Source organism: Protopterus annectens, chromosome 6.part1 (genome assembly GCF_019279795.1).
Source record: "Protopterus annectens isolate FY-2018-M chromosome 6.part1, PAN1.0, whole genome shotgun sequence".
In the NCBI taxonomy this organism is placed as follows: Eukaryota; Metazoa; Chordata; order Ceratodontiformes; family Protopteridae; genus Protopterus; species Protopterus annectens.
Window position 1 is genome coordinate 314,797,488 of NC_056738.1, and position 26,721 is coordinate 314,824,208.

Consider the following 26,721-nt stretch of genomic DNA (forward strand, 5'->3'; position numbering starts at 1 on the left):
CTTCTCAGAGTGATTTAGGTTTTAATCAATAAAAAGATTAAACGAGACGTGAACTAACTATCATATAATGGGTTTGTAGCATGTATTGAATATTTCCTGTAAACAAGAGATGTTTAACCATTTGAGAAATAATAATAATAATAAAAAAGGAAGAGGATGCTGTTCCCATTTCAGGACCTATCCTCTGTACCCTGAAGCCTGCATAGCTTGTAATAAGGCCTTAACTGGGAGCAGACACTGTTCACAGTAATTTTACAATTATATTGAACAATAGCAGAGGCTCCAGTTATACTCTAAGGTACATGAAACTGTTTACTTGTAGAGAAGTATTACATTAACTCCATGCTGAATCCCAAAAACAGATTTTCTTTTTACTAGTTTTCTTTCAGTTTATATTTACAGTAAGCTGGTTCTCCCCAAACCACTGCCAGTCCGTATTAAAAATGTTTTGGTATTTGTTCTACACAGTGGTGTCATCCTTCCCTGAAACATGTCTGGGTCATCTGAATAAAGGATGACTCATAAAGCATGGACTTTGACATCAAGTTCATTAGTTAGGTAGGGAAAGAGAACAACTCCAAGCACAGATCCATAGGGTGTACTTAAAAGAGGGGTGAGGTCAGACAACATAGAACATAATCCCAGGGCATACCCTAGATGTTCTTTTCACAAGCTAGTTCCTAGCCCAGGTTAAAGACCACTTAAAAGGGCCTTGTCTGGCATGCTTTTCTAAGAAAAATGACAAGATCAATAGCATCTGAGGTCCTTTTTAAATCTACAAAGAATGCACTGGCAAGAGGCTTTGATCTATGTTGGAGATGATTTGACTGGTCATTTGGCAAATAGCAGTAAGCATACTGCATCTCATCATAAAGTTATGCTGCATATAACAAAGCTCCATGGTTGTAGAAAAATTCTGGCTACAAATAATTATCCCAAACCTTTGATGGTGTGGGGCTGCAGGCTTGAGAAGGGATGAATATCCGCTGACCCAGAGAGGGTAGGGTATTTTGTGAAGTAGTAACCCTGTGTGACAATCTCCCAGATGTTCAGTACAGCCTGATACCTAGAGACACATTATAAATATATATACAAGTGGGTTAGCTATAAGTGGAGCACCCAATGTCTTAAATTTCTGGAAGGAATATTTGTGATATTTGGGACACTGATTCAGCATATGAGGAATTCAGTATGTTATTCATTCAATACAGACAGAATTGCTAATAAGGTAGCTGTTTAACAGGACAGCTGGACCAATCTTGAGATTAGAGCAAGGTTAACTTTGGGCATCATGAAGGTCCAGTAGGACAATGTCAGACTCTGTTTTCCCTATTTGGCAGGACAACCAACTCAAAGAATGTGTCCAACTTCTGTTGTGAAAAAAACAATCTGAAATTGAGTTATTTCTCATTTGAGGGTCTGGTCTTTTGAATCTAAAACTGTACAGTTCACTGAGTCATTTTCATAAAATGCACCCATGACATTGTGCATCCTTATAGGATGTTATATTAATAAAAGGATTGCAGGGGACAGGGGGTTAGCCCTGTTTCAGCTAAGGCCACAAAGTTATTATTGTTTTTATTATTATTAGTTTTAGTCTAATATAACAAATCACTCACTGCTATGTACTTAAGAAAGTATACCATATCTCATGGAGTCTCCCATCTCGGTTAAGTCAAGCAATATAACAACCATGATTCATAGTTCAGTAGTGGAAGCCACTCTAATTTAAATGAGGTGTCCAAGCAGGATAAGGGTATAATTTTATATTTTCACTAAAAGGAAAAGAATCTGAGGAGATCACTTAGAAGATAGAAGTTCAGGAGAAGGATGTACATAGGTAGCATTTTTTAAGAGAGTCATCACTAATATCTTGGAAGTTACCCAGTCTGAGACATAACAATAAGACTAATCATCATATTTCAAGTTTCCAATGTTTCTCAATCTTGGCAATCAAAAATTTCAAATGTGTTGTGTATTAGAAACAGGTATATCATTCCAAAGTCAAAATAACCTTAATATACATTCAAAAGAATCAATAATAAGCACAATGCGTACTTAGTAGCACCTTTAGATTCTAAATGGTTTAGCTGCATTAGAAATCTAGCAGGTCTCCAATAAAATTATGATTACATATTACTGTGTATGGTATAATTATGTAGCTCAAATGACTGTCATAAAAAGGTTACCAGCTGATACAAATCAGCAAAATAATATTATAGTGGCTGAGGTTTGATTCTTACCAAGAACAGATGATATCATGCATCATATCATATTTTTTATTTGCATAATTTGTACTGTGGAGCTTTTCGACTCAGGCCTCCACTGAAAAAGGGTGCAAGCTCAGTTGGACTATCCGGGTCAACAATTGTCAAATAAATAAAAAATAAACAATAAATAAATATTCTTATGTTCTAATGATAGCATACTCATTATAACTAACAATAAGAAAACTGAATGAGTACAATTACATCAGTCAAGTGTTAGGTATTTACTATCCTACTTATAAAAAAGTCAATACATCATTAATACTGAATTGTATTGTATTTACTAAGTACTCCAACTGAAACACCTGTAATGATACCATATTATAATAATTAAACTGAACACAACAGTCCATGAAGTTTCAGTGAGTTATATATGTATATACATAAAGCATCTATAACTTAAAGTATAAATGTGGTACATTAAGCACACCCAATTAAACTGTAAAAATGGAAAAAAGACAAGCTTGTTAATCACCCACCAAGTGCAGTTAAGCCAAGATTTCATACTGTGAACTGACAGCAGATGGTACCAGCCGGTAAAGAACAGCAGCAGAAGGGAAACAGCTTTAAAAGCTGTTAGATACACTTATAACAAAAAGTGCAGCAGAATGAAGTGTCTAACAACTTTTAAAGCCATTCATTCTTCATATGGACACATCCTTTATGCCTACTGTCAATTTGGCAGAACTAAGCATTTTACCAGCTTTCAAAGGCTTTGAAAGTCAGTAAAATCCTTTATGCTCCTATACTTTTTTCTTTTTTTTTTTCTGTAACTGGTAGTGTAAGGAGCAGATTAAGAATGATGATCAGCTCTCTCCACTCATAGCCTTTTATCATGTCTGCTTCACATGGATGCCAAGGTTCACCTCTCAAGCTTTGCTCTTGAGGTGAATTTATTGGCATCAATGTCTCAAATGCATAATAAGTTGGTTATGATCAGAGATCTAATCATAATCCCTTATACAATATGTGGGCATGTTATCATCAGTGATCAAGTAGATGTACATAATTATTTTCAGTCTGTTGTTCTACTTACTCCGGACTAAATATGAAAAACAGCAAATGAAGTCACTGTCCACAGCCACAACAGAGAATTTATTAATATGAAGTGCTTTTCATTTGGTCCAATGATTCAAACTTCCTCAGATAAAATGTAAAACTCTTCACCTACTTAAATAGGGTTAAGTCATATGTCTAAGTATGTTATTAATTCTGTATTGAAATTACTCGTAAAATGCAAAAAAATGTCTGGTGTTGATAAGATATTCCATCAGTTTTTCCTCTACTTCTTCATTTCTTTGTAATACGATAAAAATGTCGTCTAAAAATCGAGTATAATAATGTAGAAACAAAATGGATAATGTACTGGCAAGACACATTACTAACTACATAAGTATTTTACATTGTTTAAGGGTATGGCTTATATCATAAAACTTCATGATTCAGCAAGAAATGCCCCATTATTGGCATCTGAAAAGGTGGCAACCCTATGTGAAGGATAGACTTCCAATGTTGTGCAGCCCTTGTGATAACACAATCTATGTAAATACCATCTACACCCATTACATGTTGGGGGCACAACTTATAATGGCACATTTCCTCTAAGATTATAACATCTCAGCTGAATACTGCCTACATATATTACATATGAGGGGAGAACACACAACATAATGGTACATCTCCTCTAAGGTGATAACACTCTAGCTGAATACTGCCTACATATATTACATATGAGGGAAGAACACTCAACATAATGGTACGTCTCCTCTAAGGGGATAAAATAATAGTTGAATACTGCCTACATATATTACATATGAGAGGAGAACACTCAGCATAATGGTACATCTCCTCTAAGGTGATAACACCTTAGCTGAATACTACCTACATATATTACATATGAGGGGAGAACACTCAATATAATGTTATGTCTCCTCTAAGTTGATAACACTTTATCTGAATACTACCTACATATATTGCATATGAGGGGAGAACAGAGCTTGAGCCACTCTTCCTGGATATTACCTGTACCCAATATATGTGGGAGTCACAGCTCACACTGCTATGTACCCTTTAAAGTATACAACCCTGAAGTCTGTCCCACAGGGATCACACACAGACCTCAGATGTAGATTGTGTCCCCACCTTGAGTGAAACCCACTCTTTACAAAGATTGTATGTTAGACTGATGGCTACCCTACAGTCCCATTCTTCTCAAAAGCAGTGAACCACTATTGTTCAATGCAGTGTTAACCCCAAAAATTACTAAAAACATCAGTACACTATTCATTTCACAGTAAGGTACAGTGAGTGCCTTCTAACAGAGTCACAGTTATCTGTGCATCTTTCAGTGATGTGAACACAGCTCCCTCTGTATTTCCCACAATACACTATGTGGAGGTTTTCACTGAATCCAGCATTAAGTATTTTAGCACAGCACAATTTTGTGATGAAAATAGAACTACAGTACCCTGTAAATTATTGTACCCTATTATACAGACTAGTAGCAACATGTGACTTGTTGTTATAGGTAAAAATAAAACACAAAAAAGTTGTAGAAGAAAAGAAAAAATACTGTGTGACACAGCAGTACTGTGGTAAAGAATACTTTGTTGAAAGAAAAAAAAATCAATTCTGCCATTATGAAGCTAGAATAATCTAAATCATGTCAGGAATTTCCTTACCAAATAGAAAATGAAGATTATGTAACAGCTGATCAAACTTCTGGTTCTGTTGCCCAGAGGTAGGACCCCTGGATGATGCTGTAGAAATCTTGTTTTCAGAAGAAGATCTGAGTGCTGGAGAGGTTAGTGGATTGAGTTTAGAGTGAGCAGTAAGTGCTAGCCCTCCTGTTATGCACTGAAGCTGTGAAGTGATTCTCATATGAGACCACCTTTATGGTAGAGGCCAGGTGGTGCAGATGTATGGGGGGGTGGGTTCTGGGCTGAACAGCATGCTGCAGGTAGGGTATGCACATCAATGAAAGCATGAATGTGATGCTTACATAGAGGCTTGCACTGAATGCATAGCTTGGTGTACTCCAGATTCACAGGAGAAGGCAGTGGCTAGGACTTGTAGTGAAAATGATAGACCAGTGACATATGACAGCTGTCTCTTGCTGTCAATACTCACACTGGGACAGGGATAGCTTTTTGAATTAAAGGATCTAATTTGGTGTCAAGAAGATCTTAGTTGTCTAACTTGGAAGGTAAAAAAAAATGCAAACCCAAAACAGATGATCAAAAAGGAAAACAAGGCAGCAAAAGCAACAAACAGAAAGGAATCAAAGGAATCAGAGTTATAAACAGAAAATGTAAAGCACATTTAAATAGGAAAGGAATGATATATGGCAAAGTGCTTAAGATACCGAAGAATATTAAAGGCTGCAGTGTAATAATATGTTTTAACCTAAGTAGAAAGTAATACTGAACAAATAAACCATTGTGCTATATAACAATGAGCTCAGTTACACACTCAAGAACATCTGGCTGCATAGACATATAGCCACCCTGCAAAAATTATAAACAAAAGTTTTCACATACTTTGAGTACCCCTGTTCATTGTTACCCCTATTATGATATGATAATCATTTGTTTAGGATAGTTAAATGTTCACAATACACATCTTACCAAAACATCTGATGGGTTAGAGCCCTCTAGCTTCACTTCAAGAGAGGAAAGTGCTGAATCCAGGTCATCCAAACCTTGATCTCGGTGAACCTCTGCTGGGTCTCCTGACACTTCTTGTTTGTTGATGTGATACTGTAGATAATATATGAATATAGGACATGCTTGGATTAATCAAGCATAATAGGCTCCGAGTTGTTTTTTTTTTAATCTTTCATAGTGTTTGACCACAACTCGGTTCTACAAATAAATACCAAAATATTATGGAGCCAAAAAATTAACATACCCATGTATATTCTTTAAAATAATAATGCTTAAAGTAAATTACTGCTTTTGAGTTTAAACATGTATTTTATTGACTGTGTAGCTTTGAGACACATAGCTAAATAAAAACTACTCGGTGGTTTAATATGCGTTTGCTGTCCACAGTTCTACTATGAAATATTGACTTCCTGAAAGTCAACATTACAAAAGAATGACAAAAACGGTGAACAAATCCTGTTTTCTTGTTTGTTTGTTTTTTTTTTGTTGGGGAAAAGCCCTCTCTACACACCCTGATGTGGGGGCAGGCCCCACTCACCTCCCCTAGCAAGCATATTACCAACTGCATGGTCGCATCAACTGGAAGAAGGGAGAAATCTCCCTAAATATGTGTGTCACTGCAGGCACACAATTAGAAATCACAATGGCAGTTATTTCCTATAGCAAAAAAACATTTGGCATTATGCCAGTCTTCTTTTTTTTCTGCAGCCTACTTATGTTCAAGCAATTTCACCTCCAGCATGTGTAGGGAAGCCACTGTTCACATCTATCTGTGTCTTTCAGAATGACAGCCTATTTCCACAGCTCCCATCACACTAGCAAACCCACTGCATACCTAACACAACTGAAAAGATTCTTGAGTTTCCCCTCTCTTACTTGTGAACCCTGGAAACGGAGTTTTCCCAATTTTTGAAACTACAACTATGTGATGTACTTGGAAACGGTAGCGGTATTACTTCACCTCTATGTCTGTAGTCAAGGATTACCATCAGGCATCCAGATTTTCACAACACTAAATGCTACTTCCTAGAGTCAGATAAGCTCCAGCCAGTGTCAACCACAAACAAACAGGAGGTGGGTGCTAGTTGTGCTGCAGAAAAGAATAGCGGCAATCCTCCCTCTTAGCATTATACTGCATGGCAAAGCCTCAGTGAACAAAATGAGTTTGAATGTACAGCCCATACATACTGGTCAGCCCTGTCTTCCTCTATGCCACTGCAGCTGCAGCAATGATGCCTTCTATCAGCTAATCTTACATGATATGTTTCAAGTAGTCCCAGGCAATTCCAGTATGTAGCCCTACTAACCATGGTCCAGACATCACATACAGGCTATACCCAGGGTATACAACCAAAAAACATACTGTCCTCCATTATATGATTGCCACATTCGTTGATATAGCCTTTTATGTATCTTGGTCCTCAGAATATGCATGGTACAGGCAGGGTTAGTATTGCCTCATTCTGTCACTTTCATACAGCTCTCACACCATTCAGTAACTCAAGAGGGCACTAGTAGAAAACAAACCAAAACCTGACCTAACCAATCTAACCCACAGTTGTTGTTGTCTTTCAGCTTTTCCCAGTTAGCTGTCGCCACACTGGAACTCCGGTCCGCTAATGATTGGCAGTAGAGTTTCACAAACGCTGAGGTGCCAGCTCGATGTTCAACCTTCAACGAAGGCACGCCCATTTACACGTCTTTAGAACGCCCACCCAACCGCACAGTAATAAAGTGAAAAGCTATAACCAAAACAAAGCAGTGAATCTCTTAACCTCTTAGCACAAGAAATCTGGGCAAAGCCTACAAATATTGGGGGGGGGCAAAGGCCCAAAAATAGGGACAGATTTAAAAAATTTCTCTTACAAACTCAAAATGTTGCTGGAATAACAGGTTGTGTTAGCATGCATTTTTCTGAAGGATATGAAGCCTGAAACTCAAATGTATGTCATTATTTAGTGATTTCATTCCTCAGTGATTTGCCTGAAAACCACAAATTTTAAGAGGGACAGACCAAAAATATAAGGTAAAAATCTGGACATTCTGCAGAAATTTGGACATTTGAAAGGTATCAACAGCAACAAAAGTGGATGGACAACAGGAACTAACACTGCACAATGACAGAGTTAGAAAGTGAGAAAGCTCAACAGTTACTCCTGTGGTCTCAAATGTTCTAGGTATGATTTTCTTCATCTATGTCTCTATATCCCTCATATTTAGGTGTAATGCACCCATCCATGCCAGAGACCAACACTAAAATTCACTGCACCTCCCTCTCCCCCACACACAGAATTCCTTGGCTGTGGGGAGACATCGTAGTTTAGTTATGTTAATATGTGAATGATATACAAGGAACCTACCTCACAGCACCCCTCTAAAGAAAACAGCTAACACAGCTGCCCCCTTACAGAATCTGACCTGATAGGCCTTTCAATGGATTTGTTATCAGAGTTATCATAGAACATAATGCATTTAGTCAACCAATCAACAATAGTATGCTTACACATTGCAACATTTCATTTATTCTCTAAAAACAAAACAAAAACTGATCAGACTTTAGCATCTCTTCCCCGGGTTCTGAGACTGTAGTTAAGGAGGGCAATTTAACCCAGGCTTCAAGTTTGTCACACAGAATCTATTAGTAGGTAAGGCCACCCTATCATAAAGGAAGACTATATTGGAGAGAACATATCAAATCTTTGCAGTTCACATTTTGTCCTGGAAACTACTGACCTGTTGTTGTCTTAGAAGAAGAATTGTGGGGACACTAAAGCAGCCAGCACAAACAAAAACTGTTCCAAAATAAAATTCACATACCATAATGAGAGGATGGACATTTTTTCTTGGAGACCACAAATCACCTAGTCAACAAATGCCTTAACTTTAAAGTGTTTGTGAAGGGATGAAGGGGTGTTGTATTGTAGGCCTTGCCTGAAATTTGAAGATCAGAATGTGCCTATAAAAACTTTTAAATTCAGAGTAACTGTACAGGCTCCTCTGTGTTAGGAGAAGAGACTAGTTCTGCAGCAGCACCTTCCAAAACCGGCTTCCTCTGACACACTTGGTAAGGTTAGTGAAATTCAATATTTGCCTACAAAAGCTTCATCTGTTAAGAATGAGAAAGAATCTGGAATATAGCGTGTTCTTCTGAAGGGAGACATGGTTCTCTCTGTGACTTTTTTTAGCAAAACATAATGCACATATCACACTGGTGTCAATGACAATATGAGCATAAGACCAGTTTTAAGGTTAAAGTCACTGGGACAATTACTGTATTCGTTTTACTTGTCTATTGGTGCATGATGGTCATGTGAGTTTTAAAATGATTAAACCTGCATGTGCCGTACTTATTGAAACCGTGAAGAAAACTCTTATTGTGGAGATGAAAGTGGCCAATATTTTAAAATAAATTTGTCTTGTGGATCTAAGTGAACCCTTCTGATTTTAATTTGGTGATGCTGTAATATATATCTATATCTATATGTATATATGCTTTGACATTTTAGAGTTTATTATGATTCAAGTGTTCATGTTTCAATATCTTTCCAACTTACCTCTTAGTTTGGTTAATTAATCAGAAGTGTGTTAAGGACAAGGCTGATCCCTAATTTTAGATTGCATCTTACTTAAGTGCAATGGATTAAAACCGTTGACAAAGGGAAGTCCCATGTTTAAAGTTTGTGCAATTAGAAAAAAAATGTCATCTTTTTAAACATATAACATATATTAAAAGAGAATTTAAGCAGTTAGAATGGGGACCATACTCATGTATTTACATTTCTGACTTAGATTAACTTACACAGTATCAACATATAACATCTTGTGTAGCTAAGAAGACTATCTCATGAGTGAAAACTTATTCATAGATTTATTATTCTTTCTTATCTTGAAAGAAAAGCTGATGAGCCCTTTTCCCAAAATTATAAAGGTCCTGACCATTCATAATTAGAATGAGAAAAACAGCAATATCACACTGTTTGGGTCTTTAGCAGTAATGTTGTCTTGTTATAAATGCTGCATACACACCCAAACCCATGCAAATATGCTATAATAAAAGATTAAATAACAGAACATTCTATACCTGCAAAGCTGCAAACACCATCATTTCTTCTTCTGTGCATTCAATTTCTTCAAGCAGTATTGCCCACCGTGCCTGCTCATACAGCTGGTTTATCCTCACTATATCGTACTGTGGAATGTATCAAGGCCATGTTTAATCACATACTATTACAATATTAAATAGTTTCACACCAATATCAGAACAACTAAATGCTTTTTAATCTGGATTAAGTTAGCTAATAGCAAACTATAAGTAAGGCTTTAAGCTCCTTTAAAGTGTACAACTCTAATACTTCAATATTAAACTTTCATTTAATTATAGAATTGCTTATGAGCTGATGTGGCTGATCTATTGACCCTTTTCATTCAAGACCCATATAGAAGGCAGCCAACACACTTTACAAAAGAACAACAGTGCAATAATGAGGCACACAGCAATGATGAAGTTGATTACTAAAGAGTTCTATATATATATCAAACGATGCTCAGATATAGTAGATAAGATATTTACAGTGGCCGTTTTCAATTAATAATTCAAACCTTGGATGTTTTCAATCTTTGCTATTAAATAAACAATCTTTCATGTCATATTAGATCTTGAGGATTATTTTGTTTTGTCAAGATGCAGCTACATTGAGTTGCATCTCAACAAAACAACAACGATCAATAACTCAGTGAAACTCCTGATCACAGTCATTAGAAGTGAGCACTTACACTAATCCTCCCTTCTCAGAGCTGATGTTTTTTTCAATGGTTTTAGTTTGTCAAGTTGTAAGCTCAAGGAACAGTGACAGACTACAACACTTCCTTAATATACATGTTGGAGCGAACTGTTATATTTGAAATGTTCTTTTTCAGAGTGGTAGTTTTCAGAGAGCTTTTCTAACTGAAAAAAGGAATGCCTGGTATTATTCTTAAGTCTTTTTCAATGAGGATCCATGAGGAGGGTGCATTTTCCTGACAACTCTTTTGTCTTTGTTAAGATGTGCCTTAATCTGACTAATACAGTAGCATTGGTTGCCTATGTTGTAATGACAGCAGGGTCATAGGTTCATATGTTCATAGGAACCACTACAAGATTTTGCTTCTGGAGATCCAAATAAAGGAATGAGACCAAAAGTGAATATATTCCAAAATACGATATGTTTATTCACAGCCACAAACAATAATGCTTTACACTGGAAATACGTTTTCGAGCGTCTTCATCAGAAACCAAAAGGCTTAATCAATAAAAACCATTCTTATATAAACCTTATTAATTAAAAAAATTATATAATTAGCCAATCCAAGGCTGGTAATAATAATAACATCAATTTACCAAAAACTTTTAAAAGTTATAAAACAAACTTAATGTTATTACTTAAAATTTATTCCTTCTAGAAAGGTTAGTATTCCTAGGGCCATCGTTGACCTTAAGTTGTTTTTAAGAAAACATAATTTGGCACTTATGTTTCATGATTTAAACCCTAACCCCCAGACATCTACATTGTTTAAAAAGAAGAGTATTATAAATTTGAAGAGTTTGTTGGAAAGGGAAATTAGGAACACCATTAGTACACATAGGGTGTTTTCTAACCTTTCCAAGAATGAGAATAGTTTATTGAATTTTTTTGAAAAATAACAAGTCCATTAGAATAATGCAACCAGATAAAGGAGGTGGTACTGTATTAATGGACACTATTTTGTATGAGTCTAAGATGAAGGATTCCCTACAAAACACCTCCAAGTATTCTAGAGCCTCCATTAATGAAGTTAATATTTCTAAATCTAAGATCAATCTTATAATTAACGATTTATTGTTAGAAGGCTCAATTGATTTAGACACATATAATTTATTGATAAACAGAAATCCTAGGGTTCCTTCAGTTTTTGGTATTCCCAAGGTCCATAAAGATCCTAATGACCCCCCTTTAAGACTTATTGTATCCTCAGAAGGTTCCATTATTACCCCCCTAGCAAAATATATAGATGTGAAATTAAAAGGATTATCTAATTTGAGTGTTACAGTGTTAAAGGATTCTTGGGATTTCCTTAGACAAGTAAAGACTAGTCTTTTTTCTACTAATATTACTTTTGTCACCTTGGATATTGTGGATCTTTTTGGATCAATACCACACGATGATGGTCTTTTGTGGCTTGAAGAAAGCATGAAGGACAGTGGCAACTTTTCCCCTGATGATTTTAGAACTTGCCTTCTATTGATGGAGGTTATTCTTAAGAACAATTTCATGTATTTTCAATGGGATTTTTTTTAAGCAGGAGAAGGGTGTTGCTATGGGGGCCAAATGTGCCCCCACATATGCAAATATTATACTTTCGTGGTGGGAGAATTTATTTATCAATCATTGTGAATTTGTTAATTGTTGGGTCCTGTACAAACGTTTTTTAGATGACATTTGTATTTTTTGGACCGATACTCACAAAAGGTTTTTTTGAATTTTTGGCCTATATTAAGGGTACTACCAATTTTTTGGATTTTACATATAATTTGAACAGTGAAGAATGTATTTATTTAGATGTTTCCTTGGGTAAGTGTAACAACCATTTTTCTTCTAGGATACATCGGAAAAAAACCTTTTCAAACTCCTACCTTCATTTTACTAGTGGGCACCCTTTTCACCAAAAGAAAAATATTCTTAAGGGACAACTGGTTAGGACTAGTCGGATGACATCAGAGGACTTTGAATTTTATGAGGACAGTCAATTTGTCATGGACATGTTCAGGGAGAGGGGTTATCCAGATCATCTAATTGATGAGATAGATCAAGAGGTTTTAGAGGGCAGAAAAGGGAGGTTTGCTCCAATTTTAGGTCAAGATGATCCTGGTAATTTAAACACTGATAGTTATTATAGTGAGACCAAAAATTTTGAACAAGCGTATGTTATGGACTATACTGGAGATTCAGTTGTTATTAAAAAAGTGGTCAATAGGGAATGGGATAGGTTCAAACAAAATTCGGACCTTGAACATATACACAGACAGCCACTCAAATGTATATATAGAAAGGATTTAAATTTTAAAAATTTGTTTGAGTTTGGGGGGGGGGTATAAAATCTGCCAACGGACCCCATAGCGTGGGTACATTCAAGTGTGGATTTTGTTCCCAATGCCAGTACATTAAGAATGGTTCTAGTATTCTAATTCCTAGTAGAAATAGGTTTATTTCAAGCACCAAATTTTCTAATTGTAATACCATAGGTGTTGTTTATTTAGCCACATGCCACTCCTGTCATTCTTTTTATGTGGGGAAGACGGAAAGAAAGTTAAAATCTAGAATTTATGAGCATTACTATGAAATTAAAAAACAAAATGTAAACAATGCCTTGTTTTGTCATTCCCAAACTTGTAATCAAGCATTATTTTATTTTTTTGTTTTAGAGGTTGTTCCTAAGGAGGTTAGGGGGTGGCATGTGGGAAACAAAATTAGAATATAGAGAATTATTCTGGCAGATTACTTTGGAAGCAACAAAAGGGCCAGGTTTGAATGATATGCTCTCCCTTTTACCAGTATTGAAGTTAAGGGCAGCCAAGCTATAACCACCTTTTTCTTGTTGTTTTTGGCTTTGTTTTCCAGCAGATGGCAGTAGACCACATCCCTCAGACGATTAATGTATTTGTTCAATTTTTCAATAGTATAATTAAAAAGGGAATTTAGAGAATAAAATAAATTATATTTTATATTTTGCATTCACAACTATTTGGTTTGTGGACTAGTTGTGGAACATTTTAAGTTCGTTTTATAACTTTTAAAAGTTTTTGGTAAATTGATGTTATTATTATTACCAGCCTTGGATTGGCTAATTATATCATTTTTTAATTAATAAGGTTTATATAAGAATGTTTTTTATTGATTAAGCCTTTTGGTTTCTGATGAAGATGCTCAAAAACGTATTTCCAGTGTAAAGCATTATTGTCTGTGGCTGAATAAACATATCGTATTTTGGAATATATTCACTTTTGGTCTCATTCCCTTATTTGGATCTCCAGAAGCGAACTCTTGTAGTGGTTCCTAGTTCTTTTTTTAGTTCACTTACATCTCCTTGTTTGTTTTTTCATATGTTCATACTTATATACTAGGCTAACAACCACCATGGCCTTTATAAGCCTAGCCATGCAATACAACCTAATTGTGTCCCTATGTATCATGAGCATTTACTATTAGGAGTTATGTTAACTAGGAAGTTTCTAGACTTAAGGGGGGGGGCTATTTTAGTTTGGACATTACCATCTGCCTCTGTCAGAGATATGGGGATCAGACCCAATTGCCCATCCATTGGTCAAGATTATGTTTAAATAGGGTTAGAGATGGACTCTGCTTTGCATGACTGGGGAAACTGTTCCAGAACATAGGGATCTTCTGAGACACATACTTGTCTCACCAACATGTCTTATTTATGTCACAACAAGCACATTGCCCTATACAGATCACCATAAAGCCAAAAGATAGTGCTTTAAGGTGATCCATACAGGACAATGTGCTTATACCCTGGATTTTCGTGGTAAGAAACCTATGTGGGCATTCCAAATGTTGCATATGTCTAGTCAGGTATATGCCCAAGTAGGTATTATACTCAATGCTGGGCCTGATAAGGGCTGAATAAAGGGCACTATGTCTTCCTTGGACCTGGATGCCATACCATTACTTATAGGTTGGGTGTTAGAGAACGATTTTCTTACTACCTTGGTCACATGTTGCTCAAAGACCAGATTACTGTCTATATATGTTCCCAGATCCCTGATAACTGGGTCAACTCTTAGGGGTGCCTTATTGATGGAGTAATTAGCCGGGGTGGCAGTTTTCCCTAAAGGCACTATAATGCATTTCTTGGCATTGAGTTGTGGTCCATGACTTTGGCACCAGTCATTTGTCTGTGATACACCTTCTTGTATGATGTTTGGGTCCTCTGAAGAATCAATGACAGCTGCCAATTTGCAGTCATCTGCTAAAGGCCCTTGACATTAGCTTTTACCTCCAAGAAGTAGATGCTAAATAGGAGAGGTCCCAGCACAGTGCCATGAGGTATCCCACTGGTGATCAGTCTCTTAGTGAAAGTGGTATCATCAATCCTGACTTCCTAGGTGCTGTCTGTGAGTCACCTGGCAATCCAGTGAGTCATGTAGAGTTTTATGCCCAGATTAGTGAGTTTGTCACCTACACCCGCATGGGGTATTGTATCAAACACCTTGGCTAAGTCCAGTTAGATGGTATACACAGTTTTTCCCTCATTCATTACCCTGGTGACCTTTTCAAAGAAGTCCACCAGGTTTAGTAGGCATGATCTTCCCTTAATAAAACCAGTCTGGGTTGGGTCCAGTGTCTGAAGGTTACCTAAGTCTTTGTTGATCATTTCTATGATAATTATTTTCATGACTTTGCATATTAAACTAGTCAGACTAATAGTTCTGTAGCTTCCAGGGTCAGTTGATGGTCCACCCTTGTGAAGAGGAATAACCCTTGCAGTCCTCCATTCTCATGGTACAAAGCCTGTTTTGAGGCTATAGTTGAAAGGGACTCAACTGGTTCTGATAGGTCGTGTTTCCAGCTATTTACGAGACATCCCAGGATACTGATCGGGCCTACTGAGGCTGTGTTTTTGGCCTTAGTGAGTGCCACCAGGACCTACTACCTGTTAATAGTTGGGGTGGTAATGGTAGTAGGTATTTCATGGAGGGAGGCAGGAGGGAGCATGTGGGGTGAAGTATGAGCTGAATTTCTCAACCAGTAAATTTGCTATGTTGCTCTGCTCACTGAGGGTGGCATTACTGACCACCAGTTCATTACACTGATGTGTGCCACCTTTGAGGATTCAGACATAGCTGTAGAAGCCCTTTTGTGTGTCTTTAGCCTGTGAGGCTATCTTGACCTTGTAACTGTCCCTGTTGGACGTAATTAGTCCTCTTAGTTTCCTGTTTAGTTTAATTAGTGAGCTCCTATCATTATGGAAGTTGCTCTTTCTGACTTTAGCCATGACTTTTTTCTTTTTGTTATAGAATTCCACCAGAGTGATTTGCTTTTAGAGTTTGTTTTGCCCTTACTTCTAAAAGATGCAGCAGCCTCGATGCAGCAACTTTTATATAGCCATTTACATGGTTGTACAGGATCTCTGGGAATAATTCTGCATAGGTTTTGTGAACTTGGGATTGGGAAGAGCAATGAAGTTTGATAAATTATCATTTAATGGGGTGTGGTTTGGTTTGGAATAGTTCTCAACTGTTACAGGGTTTGCTGGGGTTATCAAGTTGATTTTTATTACGGAGGGGACAGCTTTGTGGTCTGACTCACAAGTGAGGACATGACACTGGGGGAAGTGCAGTGCTTTCCCATGTTGATGAGTACCAGATCCAGTATGTTTGATCCTCTTGTGGGTGTGTACACTATCTGGTCAATGGTATTTGTGCTAATAAAGTCCTGGAATTGTTGTGCCAGTGAGTCTAAGTCTGAGGCAGTGTATGTTTCCCAGTCTATAGTGGGTTAGTTAAAGTCTCTCATGAATAGGGTATTTGGTTTAATTGTGAGTATCTCCAGTAGGTGTAGGTACAAGCTATGGATTCTAGGGACACAGAGGGTAATCTATTGCTTGCTAGGATATTTATTTATTTTATTTTATTTTATTTTGCATTTTATGACCGGGAAAGTCCGACTAGACACAGATCCATTTTCAGTGGAGGCCCGGGGAGAAAAGCTCCACTTAAACAATTGCTAAACAGATAAATTTACAAGATACAGCACTGTATTCTTAATGTACACAATATAAACATAATATCTAACATTGCTTTACAGACTTATGTAAAGTACATAGCTGTGTTCATAAGGCAAAACAAATAGTGTATAGGAACGTATTTAGTATTTAGTTACAGACATATAAGTCAATACCATTGGAGTAAGCGTTTTTAGGAAAGAATAAGAATTCTAGACATTAGGCAGTACTGGGTCATCCTTGGAAGAATCCCTGCATCACTGCAATGTAGTCGATTAGCCTGGGGAGTCACATGAGCACAGCCAGTTGCTAAAATAGTGGGTTTTGAGTAGTTTCTTAAATTGTGGAGCAGAACTTGTAGAAGTAATGTCATTAGGAAGTGAATTCCAGGTTTTTGCTATTGTACAGGCAAACAGAGTTTTACCAGCTTCATTCTTATGTTTGACGACTTTTATGAGATTTTGGTCTGTTGATCTTAAGACTCGGGTGGTGGTGTAGGGTTGTATTAGATTTCGTAGTATGGGGGTTTTGTCAGGGAGGTAGAACAGTTTGTGGGCTGTGGAGAGCTGTGTAGTAAGAAGTAGATGGGGCAACTCAAGCCATTTGAGCTGTTTGAGGGAATGACAGTGATGGTCCCTGTTAGAGGCAGCTGTAGCCAACCTGGCAATCTTTTTATAGCAAGCTGCCATTTTGTTTTACTCGCTATGGCGAAGATTAGTCAGAATTTGGGAGGCATACAGTAGGGTGGATAGTAGGTGAGTTCTAGCAATAGTGGCTTTGGTATAGCTGGTTATGAATTTTCTGTTTCTGTTTCTATACAAGAGACCAAGCTTTTTGTGTACTTTTTTGTTTGTTTGGGCTATGTGTATGTCAAATTTAAGATTGTTATCGATTACTAGTCCTTGGAGTTTAGTGTGTGATGTTGGGGTGATCACCATATTATCTTTGGAGTTTATGCTGAAATCATTGTTTAGCGCAGAAGATCTACCAGGAGAGAAGAGAATTAGGTTTGTTTTTTTTGGGATTGAGTATAAGTTTAATGCTAGAAAACCATGCTTCAGCAAGTGGAAAATGGTGTTGTGTTATTGTTTGTAGCGATAGTAGCATCATCAGCATATTGCACTTTAGAGGCAGAGTTGGAGGATACAGCTATTTGATTTGTAAATATGGAGAATAGTAAAGGACCAAGAATGGAGCCTTGAGGGACTCCTATGGATACTGGTAGAAGGGAGGATAGTTGGTCCTGCCACAGAACTGCTTGTTGTCGGCCTGATAACTAGCTGTTGTACCAATATATAGTGGGGGAGGTTAAGTTAAGTGTATATAGAGTTTTGAGCAGCATGCTGTGGTTGACCATATCGAATGCCTTTGACAAGTCTAAGAACACAGAGGATACAAACTGCCCGTTGTTTCTATGAGTGTTGACTATGTTGGTGTATGAGAGTAGGGCTGTTGTGGTACTATGGGAGGGTCGAAACCCATGTTGAGATGATGATATAAGGTTATTTTGTTGGAGGTATTGCATTAGTTGTGTATGTACTACTCTTTCTAGTATTTTTGATAACGGTGATAAGATTGCGATTGGGCAGTAGTTGGTGAGCTCAAGGGAGTTGCCGCCTTTGTGGAGTGGGATAATATGGGATATTTTCCACAGGTTGGGTACTTTGCATTCAGATATGGATCTATTTATCAGGATAGATATGGGGTAAGATACGGTTTCTGCCGATAGTTGAAGGAAGTCAACAGGAAGTTTGTCAGCTGCCAGTGTAGTGGGTTTTAGTTTCTTGAGGAGTTTAATAATAAGTTTTGTGGGTGCTGGAGAGAAGAAAAAGTTAGAGGGAGTTTGCTGTGTAATAGGCATAGAAGGGGTAGAAGAAGGTGTGGGGTTGGTGGTACTATTTAGGGTATTAGATAGGGTTAGGACTGTTTCTGTAAAGAATCTGTTGAATTGGGTGGGGATGTCCTCATTACTGGTTGGTACTATGGGTGTGGGAGTGCTGGTTTTGCCTGGATGAAGTCATTTATTTATCGAGGCCCAGAATTTTTGAGTGCAGTGGGCATGTTTTTCCTGTAAGGTTTTGTAATAATTAGTTTTATCAAGTTTTATAAGTGTTTGGCCTTATTCCATAGAGCTAGGCAGTTTTGTTTTGTGGTAGTGGTTTTCAGTTTATGATATTGGGTCCAGGCTCTATCTCTGTCCTTCGTTACGGTTTAATTTCTTTTGTCAGCCAAGGGGCATAGTTAGTCTTGACTCTGATGGTTCGGGATGGTGCATGACGGTTTAGGATTTTGAGAAAGGTTGAGTTAAAGTAATCCACTGCTTCGTCTAGGGGTAGGTGTTTTAGGGGAGACCAGTCACGGTGTTTTAGTTCATTGTTTAGGCCCCTGGCTTTGAAGTTCTTTTTGTTGTGAACTATTCTAAGGATGGGTTGTTGACATTGTTGGGATTTATTCCTAATAAGGTAGGTTGGCTGGTGATCGCTTAAGCTGTCAGGAAGGCAGCCTGATTGGTGCACTAAGGTGTGATCAGATAGAAGTATCCAATCTAGGATGGATTGTCGTTTGTGTTTTTTTATCAACTCTTGTGGGGGTGTGTATGATTTGGGTAAACCCATGAAGATTAATATGGGTAGAGGGGTTGTAGCTGGCACAGTCAGACCAGTCAATGTTATAATCTCCTAAGAGTATGGTCTCATGTGGATAGGTAGTAGACAACCAGTACAGCAGGTTCTCCATAGTGTCAATGTTGTTACCTGGTGGGATGTAGGCACCTGCTATTACTATGTGTTTACTAGTGTTTAGTTTTAATTTAGCAAGAATGAGTTTTATATTGTTAATGTCTTGAGAGTTGTAGATAAGCTGTTCCAGTGTGAGATTATTTTGATACAGAGTAGCTACACCTCCTCCTTTTTTTCTTTGCCTATCTTTACATATAATATTGTAGCCAGGAGGTGTAATTTCATTATCATGATGTTCTGGTCTAAGCCAGGTTTCTGTTAGAATGGATAAATCTGGTTTATATAGAGCCAGTAGGGCATCGAGGTCTTGAACTTTGTTCAGTATGCTTCTTACGACTTTGCTTATGATGATTTGCATTTGGATATACTACAGGCATCATCCTGTTTAACCAATGTGGAGTTATGCTTGTTGCTAATATAGATTGAAACTCCTCCACCTTTTGTCCCTGTCTGTGCAGCTGGTGGTTAAAATGTGTACAGAGTATGGAGAGCATGTGAGCAAAATCTATAGTCACAGCACAGGAGCTGATGAATCAGCATAGAGAGGATCAGGGTTGCAATAAGACCAGTAGAAGCTATTGGGTTTTGCTAGGAAACAAAGTGGTATTTGTCTGCGCTAGTGAGTTTTATAAAGAGAGAGACTTGGTTAAAAATTGTTTGATTCCACTTAATATTGGTATGAAAGCCTAAAGTATAGACTGGAGTAACAGCTTTGGCTCTGCATTGACAAGCTTCAGGATAAAAGATTTATACACATGTTCTTGCTTTAGTAACCAATCTGCTCACATTATAATTGATTTGGTGTCTATGAACATGCACTGCATGAGATATGGATAAAATCTTAGATATTTAATATGACTTAATTGGTCAAGAAGGCAACTTTGAATGTCTATGCTGTTTATATTATCTTGGAACATAAATGACCATAAAGGCATATACAAAAAGGAAAGAATAATGCTATCCATATTATGTTGGAACATAAATAACCTTACAGGTATATACAAAAAAGAAAAAGTATTAAATTATATGAAAAAATGCAGGATGCAAAAGTAATGCTGTAGGAAATGCATTAGCAAAGAAATGAGCATGTAAATGTGACAAAGAAAGGATTTCAGGATGGATATTCATCAGAATATCAGGGACAAAGGAAAACGCAGTAACATGTATTGCTATAAGGGCTTCAACAGTGATAGAAAAAGGAAAAAAAGACATTAATGGCAGATTTGTGGTGGTAAGGAACTGTTGTATTTATCGCTACCAAAAACTGCTATTATGGCGCTTGAGACAATTTTGGGAGGAGTAATCAGCTTTCAGCAGAGAATATTACTTATAAGAGGGTGTGGAACTTGATTTGCAATATTGAGGATGTATCAGGGGACCTAGAAAGGAAAATATTACAAAAGACGTAGATTTTTAAAGATTTTTAAAGACATTTATGAAAATATTTGGCATGGAGGAGATGAATTCAGTAGTTGGAATTCTGAGAGAATTTACATATTATTCACCAAGGTTCAATTACTGGGATAGACTGGACAGAAATTATATTTTCACAGGAACAGATGCATGTAACTGAAAGCTTCAGCACACATCCAATAACTATTTCAATTCATGCGTCAATAAAAAGTAAGATACAATGCAGGGTAATGGCACAACCTACCTACCTGGTATTTTAGGAATAGGTAGTGTTAATTACTCAGTATTAACAAAGATAGAAACTTCTTCAGAAATTATAGTGAGTGGAAGAAAATGAAAAAGGAGTTTAAAATAGGATAGAAATAAATCAGAAAGGGATATGTTAAGAAATAATACTTATTACTTAGAGGGGCTGACAACGATTAAAGTACTGCAGAATAAAAGGAATCTCACAGGACAAGAGATACAACTGCAGACGGCTAAAGAGAAGATAAGGGAGCATTTGGATAAGAAGCATGAGTTTAGAAAGATTGCTGTTAAACACCTACTTTTTATAACAATGCCAGAGGATAAAAATGTTTACCACATGACTTAGGCAACAGAATGTACAAAGGGTTGTTGCCAAGCTTAGGTAATCTACACAAGAAAAAGAAGCGGAGATCCTGCAGAGATATTAAAGATATTTGGGAAATTTTATGAACATTTATATAAAGCAGAGAAGTGTGGAAATCAAGAAAAAAACAAATGGAAATATTTATGGAAGACTTAATTATGCCAAGCATACACACTGATGAGGCTCAACAAGTAATACTTAAGAAAGGAGAAGATAAGTGAAAATGGTGATGTATAACTAACCGGCAGGAAACTCTTCAGGAACAGATGGTACTAATGTGGAAGTTTGACAGTTAGGAGAGAAGAAAATAATAAAGATCTGAAAGATTTTGTTTAAGAAGGGGAAGAACCAACATCTTGGAAGAAAGTTGTGGTGGCTGTAAAACCAAAAGATAGTAAAGACCCATCAGACCCAGATTCATATAGACCGATTTTCATTTTAAACTGTGATTATAAAATGTTTATGTCTGTACTAGCTAAAAAAATAGCAAAGATGTTGCCAAAATTAATTGGTATGGATCAATCTGGTTTTGTGAAGGGGGGCGCAAACATTTTACATCATAAATAGAACAATGATGATCCAGGAGTTAGTTAGGAGAACATATGAAGGACTAGAAGTAAGAATTTAGGTGGGAGAGTTCCTCTTTGATAAGTTATGTTTGAACAGAGGACCCAGGCAGAGTAGTTCTTGTTCCCTATGCTATTTGCTTTATATTTAGCTACATGAATAATATGTTTTCCTGAACCATTCTGAAGAGTTAAGTCACATGCAAGTCATATCAATGCTGAATACAGGAAAGTGGAAAAACTCTAAGCACTAAGCCTTAAGGTACTTCTATTGTTACTAAGCCTGGGTTACAACGGTTTTTATTTACTTTTTCACTGAGGTATCATCTGACATGTAATCTTCAAACTGTGAGTAGACTGTATAAGAAATGGAGGAAGAACAGCAAAGTTCCTGCAAATTTAAATACGTTTCAATATATGGAAAATATGTTTTTGGTGACCATAGATGTTTGCAACCTATTCTTGTTAATTCCACATGAAGCGGGCTTGGCATAGTTTGAAACCCAATTACAAACAAAAGGCACATATGATCAAGATGAAATTAATGTATTTGTGACCCTAATGGAGATGGTACTGAAACACAATTTCATTAGGTTTGAGGGCCAGTATTTTTGTCAGAGCACCGGTATGGCTATGGGGGCAGCTTGTGCCCCCATATTTGCAAATTATGTTATGTCATACTGGGGAGACTGTTTTATTTTCAAATCTGGGTACATGAGTTACATCAAAAATTACACTAGATTTTTGAATGATATGTTTTTGATTTGGATTAGGACAAGAGACTCTCTAATGCAGTTTTTGGATTATATTAATGACACTTTGAGTTGTTTTAAATTCACCCATGAATAGAGTCAAGCACAAATAATGTATTTGGATGTGGAATTAAAAATAAAAAAACTTTGGTTTCAAGAATATACAGAAAATCTACTTTTGCAAATTCATGTTTGGAGTTTAATAGTTGGCACCCTGATTTTCAAAAGAAATCTATAGTAAAAGGGCTGCGAAAATGACTTCCCTGGATAATGAATTTATGGAAGAGGTGAATTTCATATTAGATATGTTTAAGAAAAGAAATTATCCAATGGAAATGTTAACTGCTATTAGGGAAGAGGTTATTGGTAAATGTAGTTTATATTGCAAAATGTTCCCTGTGTCCAGCATTCTACATAGGGTAAACTTGTAGACGGTTTAGGGACAGGATTTATGAGCATCTGTTAGACATAAGGCATGGTAAGAATACAAATGCTTTGAGTAGGTATCTTATGGAAAATGTAGGCCATCCATTTAAGTTTTTAATAATACAAGTTAAAGTGGATCAACAAGGGGGGACACTAACTGAGTTTTTAGATGTATGTGAATTAAAATGGCAACCGACTCTGGATGCCACTAGGTTTCCAGGTATAAATGAAATGGTGAATTTAAATTGTTTTTTAAAAATTAATCATACTTTGGGTTAACATTATTATTCAACAAGGTTACACAGTTCAATAACATTAATGAATACTATATATGTATATAGTATTAGTACAAGGGTATGTTTCATTTAATTATTAACAATGTAAATTTTAAATAATGCAATTAACAGGTATCAATTGGTTTATTGTTAGATGTATATGACTGCTGGGAAATATTGATGGTATTGTTCTGAGGAAGTCCCTATGAGAGGGATGAAAGTGCTTAACTACTGTGGTTTTATTCGATAAAGGAATGTTTTCTACAGAGGACTTTGCTGTTCTTCCTCCATTTGGTTACCCGGTTTGTGGATATTTTCAGTTAACTGTGCTACATAGAGAGGTTTGGACAGTGTGGTCTCATGGAAAACAGCAATGTTAATTCCAACAGTGACATTATGTAGTTGCTGAACAAAACCAACCAGAAATTCTCCCAACATTCGATACAAATTAAGAATCTTTTGGATATACAGAATGTAAGCAGCAATTCAGGCAGCAGTTTGGGGCTTCCTTTAACACAGCCCACCCAAGCATCGAGAACTGGTAATGGTAATAAAGAGGGCAGTGGAAATGGTGTAAATCGCCCTTGTCTTTCTTGGAGAAAAAGCAATTATAACTTTAATGCAGTGAATACGGAGCCCATTGTGAGGGTGCAAACTGTCTCATTATCAGAAAAGCTGAGTGCTTTTGAAAAAAACTATGCTATTGTTCGTGAAACTACAGTTGGAGAAGGATACCTGCAGAGGAATTTGGAACTTGAGCAGGTTCCACATGGTTTAAGTCTGTGGTGTTACCCAAATAGAGTACAGGGGAATCCTGACTTCATAAAGGAACTACATGTAGTGTTTGATAAAGCAGGCTTTGATATTCTCAAGTTAATGATAAAATATAACAACAAAAAACTGGAAGCTATGACTGCGGAATTGGACCTCCAAAATGCAATGATTCAGTCGGACTTATTGTTCGAACAGTACAGAACGAATTATGATAATTCATTCATGCACATAGAAAATGTGTGTAATAACATTTTCACTCGTAAAAATGAATAAAATAAAAAGAGACACTACTGAATATGTAAAAAGGAGGGCATATCCAGTATTAGTAAATTGCCACAGCAACACAGACGTCCCTTCCAATCAGAATGAACTTAGAGACGATGAGATGAGGTCAGCGGCAACGTCATTAAGTACTTAAAGGGGAAACTCCCCTTTAGATCAAGGAACAAGGTGCTTGGAGAGGCTGAAGAACAGGGATCCTCATTTAAACAATCGGACTTACAATTATAGGGAAAATTATATCAACAGGGATTATGCAGTACAGGGAGCAAGACCAAAAAACTCATATCGTGCTCCCTACCAGCGGAAGAAATGATGAATGCTGCCATTAACCTCATAAATGGTAACAAAAGTAATGAATTATTTGTTGATGACTGTTTTGCTACAAATGCATCAGACACATGTTTAAACAGTTTTTTTTAATTGAAAGTAATGAGCCTACACAGTCTGTAACAGGTTTTGGTGATGTCATTGATATGCATTCAAGTGAAAATAACATTCATTGCATTGATATGGATGCTGAAATGGGTGTATCAAAGAATGTGAGCAGAAATTACATGTTTGTGAATGAAATTATGTTTTTATATAATGTAGATACTGACAGCTAACACTGGAAAGTTAAATCATACTGTCCTGGATATTTAAAGTTAGATACTAGTGAGATTTTAGATTTTTATGCAATGGATAAAAGTGGTTCTTTTAATGATATGCTGCAAAATAATGAACAAAATATTGAAGTTAGCAATGAATGTGTGTTTAAGGGGGGGTATGCCGCATGACACAAAAGAAATGGAAAACTTGCCAAAAATTATTGTCACTGCAACAGGGGATTTTAAGATTTATAATTACTCATATAAAGATATTCAGACCACCCTTGCAAATTTGTTAGCAAAGGGCTTCACTTATGTTCTGAGTAGGAGGGGTAGGGTTGCAGATACCCTAATAGACCTGAAACTTTTTACAAGGAAGTTGAATTCAAAAGCATGGTTTGGAGATAATAAATGCAATAATAACCAAATGAACACAAGATTATGAAAACCAAGTACTTTTAATCCATGTATGTGTAATTTGGTTGTTTTTTTTTTTTTTTTTGAAAAAGTGTGTGAATTGGACATAAGGGAAGTGTATAAGTGGCCTTGTGAAATTCAAGGTGACAGTTTAACAGAAAATTAAAAAAAATGTTATTGCTTGACATTTCAAGAGATAGAAAAATTTGTATAATGAAGCCAGATAAAGGCAGCTGAGTGGTGGTGATGGACAAAAGTGATTATTTAAATTGTACGTCAGCCCTTTTGATGGATGACGCCTACCGTGAAATATCTTTGAATGAGGTTAATATTTTGTATAAAAAGTTGGATCTGGCATTAGAAGATATGTTATTGCAAGGACAAATAGATATAGATGCTCACACTTTTAAGAGAAATGAACGTCCAGTGGTAGCAAACATCTTTGGATTGCCAAAAATTCATAAAGGGTTAGAAAATCCAAAGTTTAGACTTATTGTAGATGAAAAAAGAAGCAAAACTTGTTTTATAGGTAAATATTTGGATTTTCACTTAAAGAGAGGTTTGCAAAACTTTAAACACATATGCAAAGATTCTTGGCAGTTCCTGGCAAATTTAAATAAGTTTCAATATATGGAAAATATGTTTTTGCTGACCATAGATGTTTGCAACATATTTTCGGTAATACCACATGAAGAGGGTTTGGCATAGTTTGAAACCCAATTACAAACAAAAGGCACATATGATCAAGATGAAATTAATGTATTTGTGACCCTAATGGAGATGGTACTGAAACACAATTTCATTAGGTTTGAGGGCCAGTATTTTTGTCAGAGCACCGGTATGACTATGGGGGCAGCTTGTGCCCCCATATTTGCAAATTATGTTATGTCATACTGGGAGGACCATTTTATTTTCAAATCTAGATACATGAGTTACATAAAAAAATTACACTAGATTTTTGGATGATATGTTTTTGATTTGGATTGGGGTAAGAGGCTCTCTAATGCAGTTTTTGGATTATATTAATGACACTTTGAGTTGTTTTAAATTCACCCATGAATACAAACACAAATAATGTATTTGGATGTGGAATTAAAAATAAACAAAGAGAATAAAACTTTGGTTTCAAAAATATACAGAAAACCCACTTTTTTAAACTCATATTTAGAGTTTAATAGTTGGCACCCT

The 26,721-nt window shown here is 36.5% G+C and overlaps 1 protein-coding gene across 1 annotated transcript in view; it reads right to left on the bottom strand.

The window, feature by feature from the left end:
- Positions 1-26,721, bottom strand: part of FERMT3 (FERM domain containing kindlin 3) — a 577,997-nt gene that overhangs the window by 132,568 nt on the left and 418,708 nt on the right. Inside the window, exons 7-8 of the mRNA XM_044075734.1 lie at positions 10,014-10,121; positions 5,894-6,025 (exon numbers count right to left, since the gene is read on the bottom strand). Of these exons, the coding sequence (XP_043931669.1) occupies positions 5,894-6,025; positions 10,014-10,121 (240 nt within the window). The remainder of the gene's footprint in view (positions 1-5,893; positions 6,026-10,013; positions 10,122-26,721) is intronic.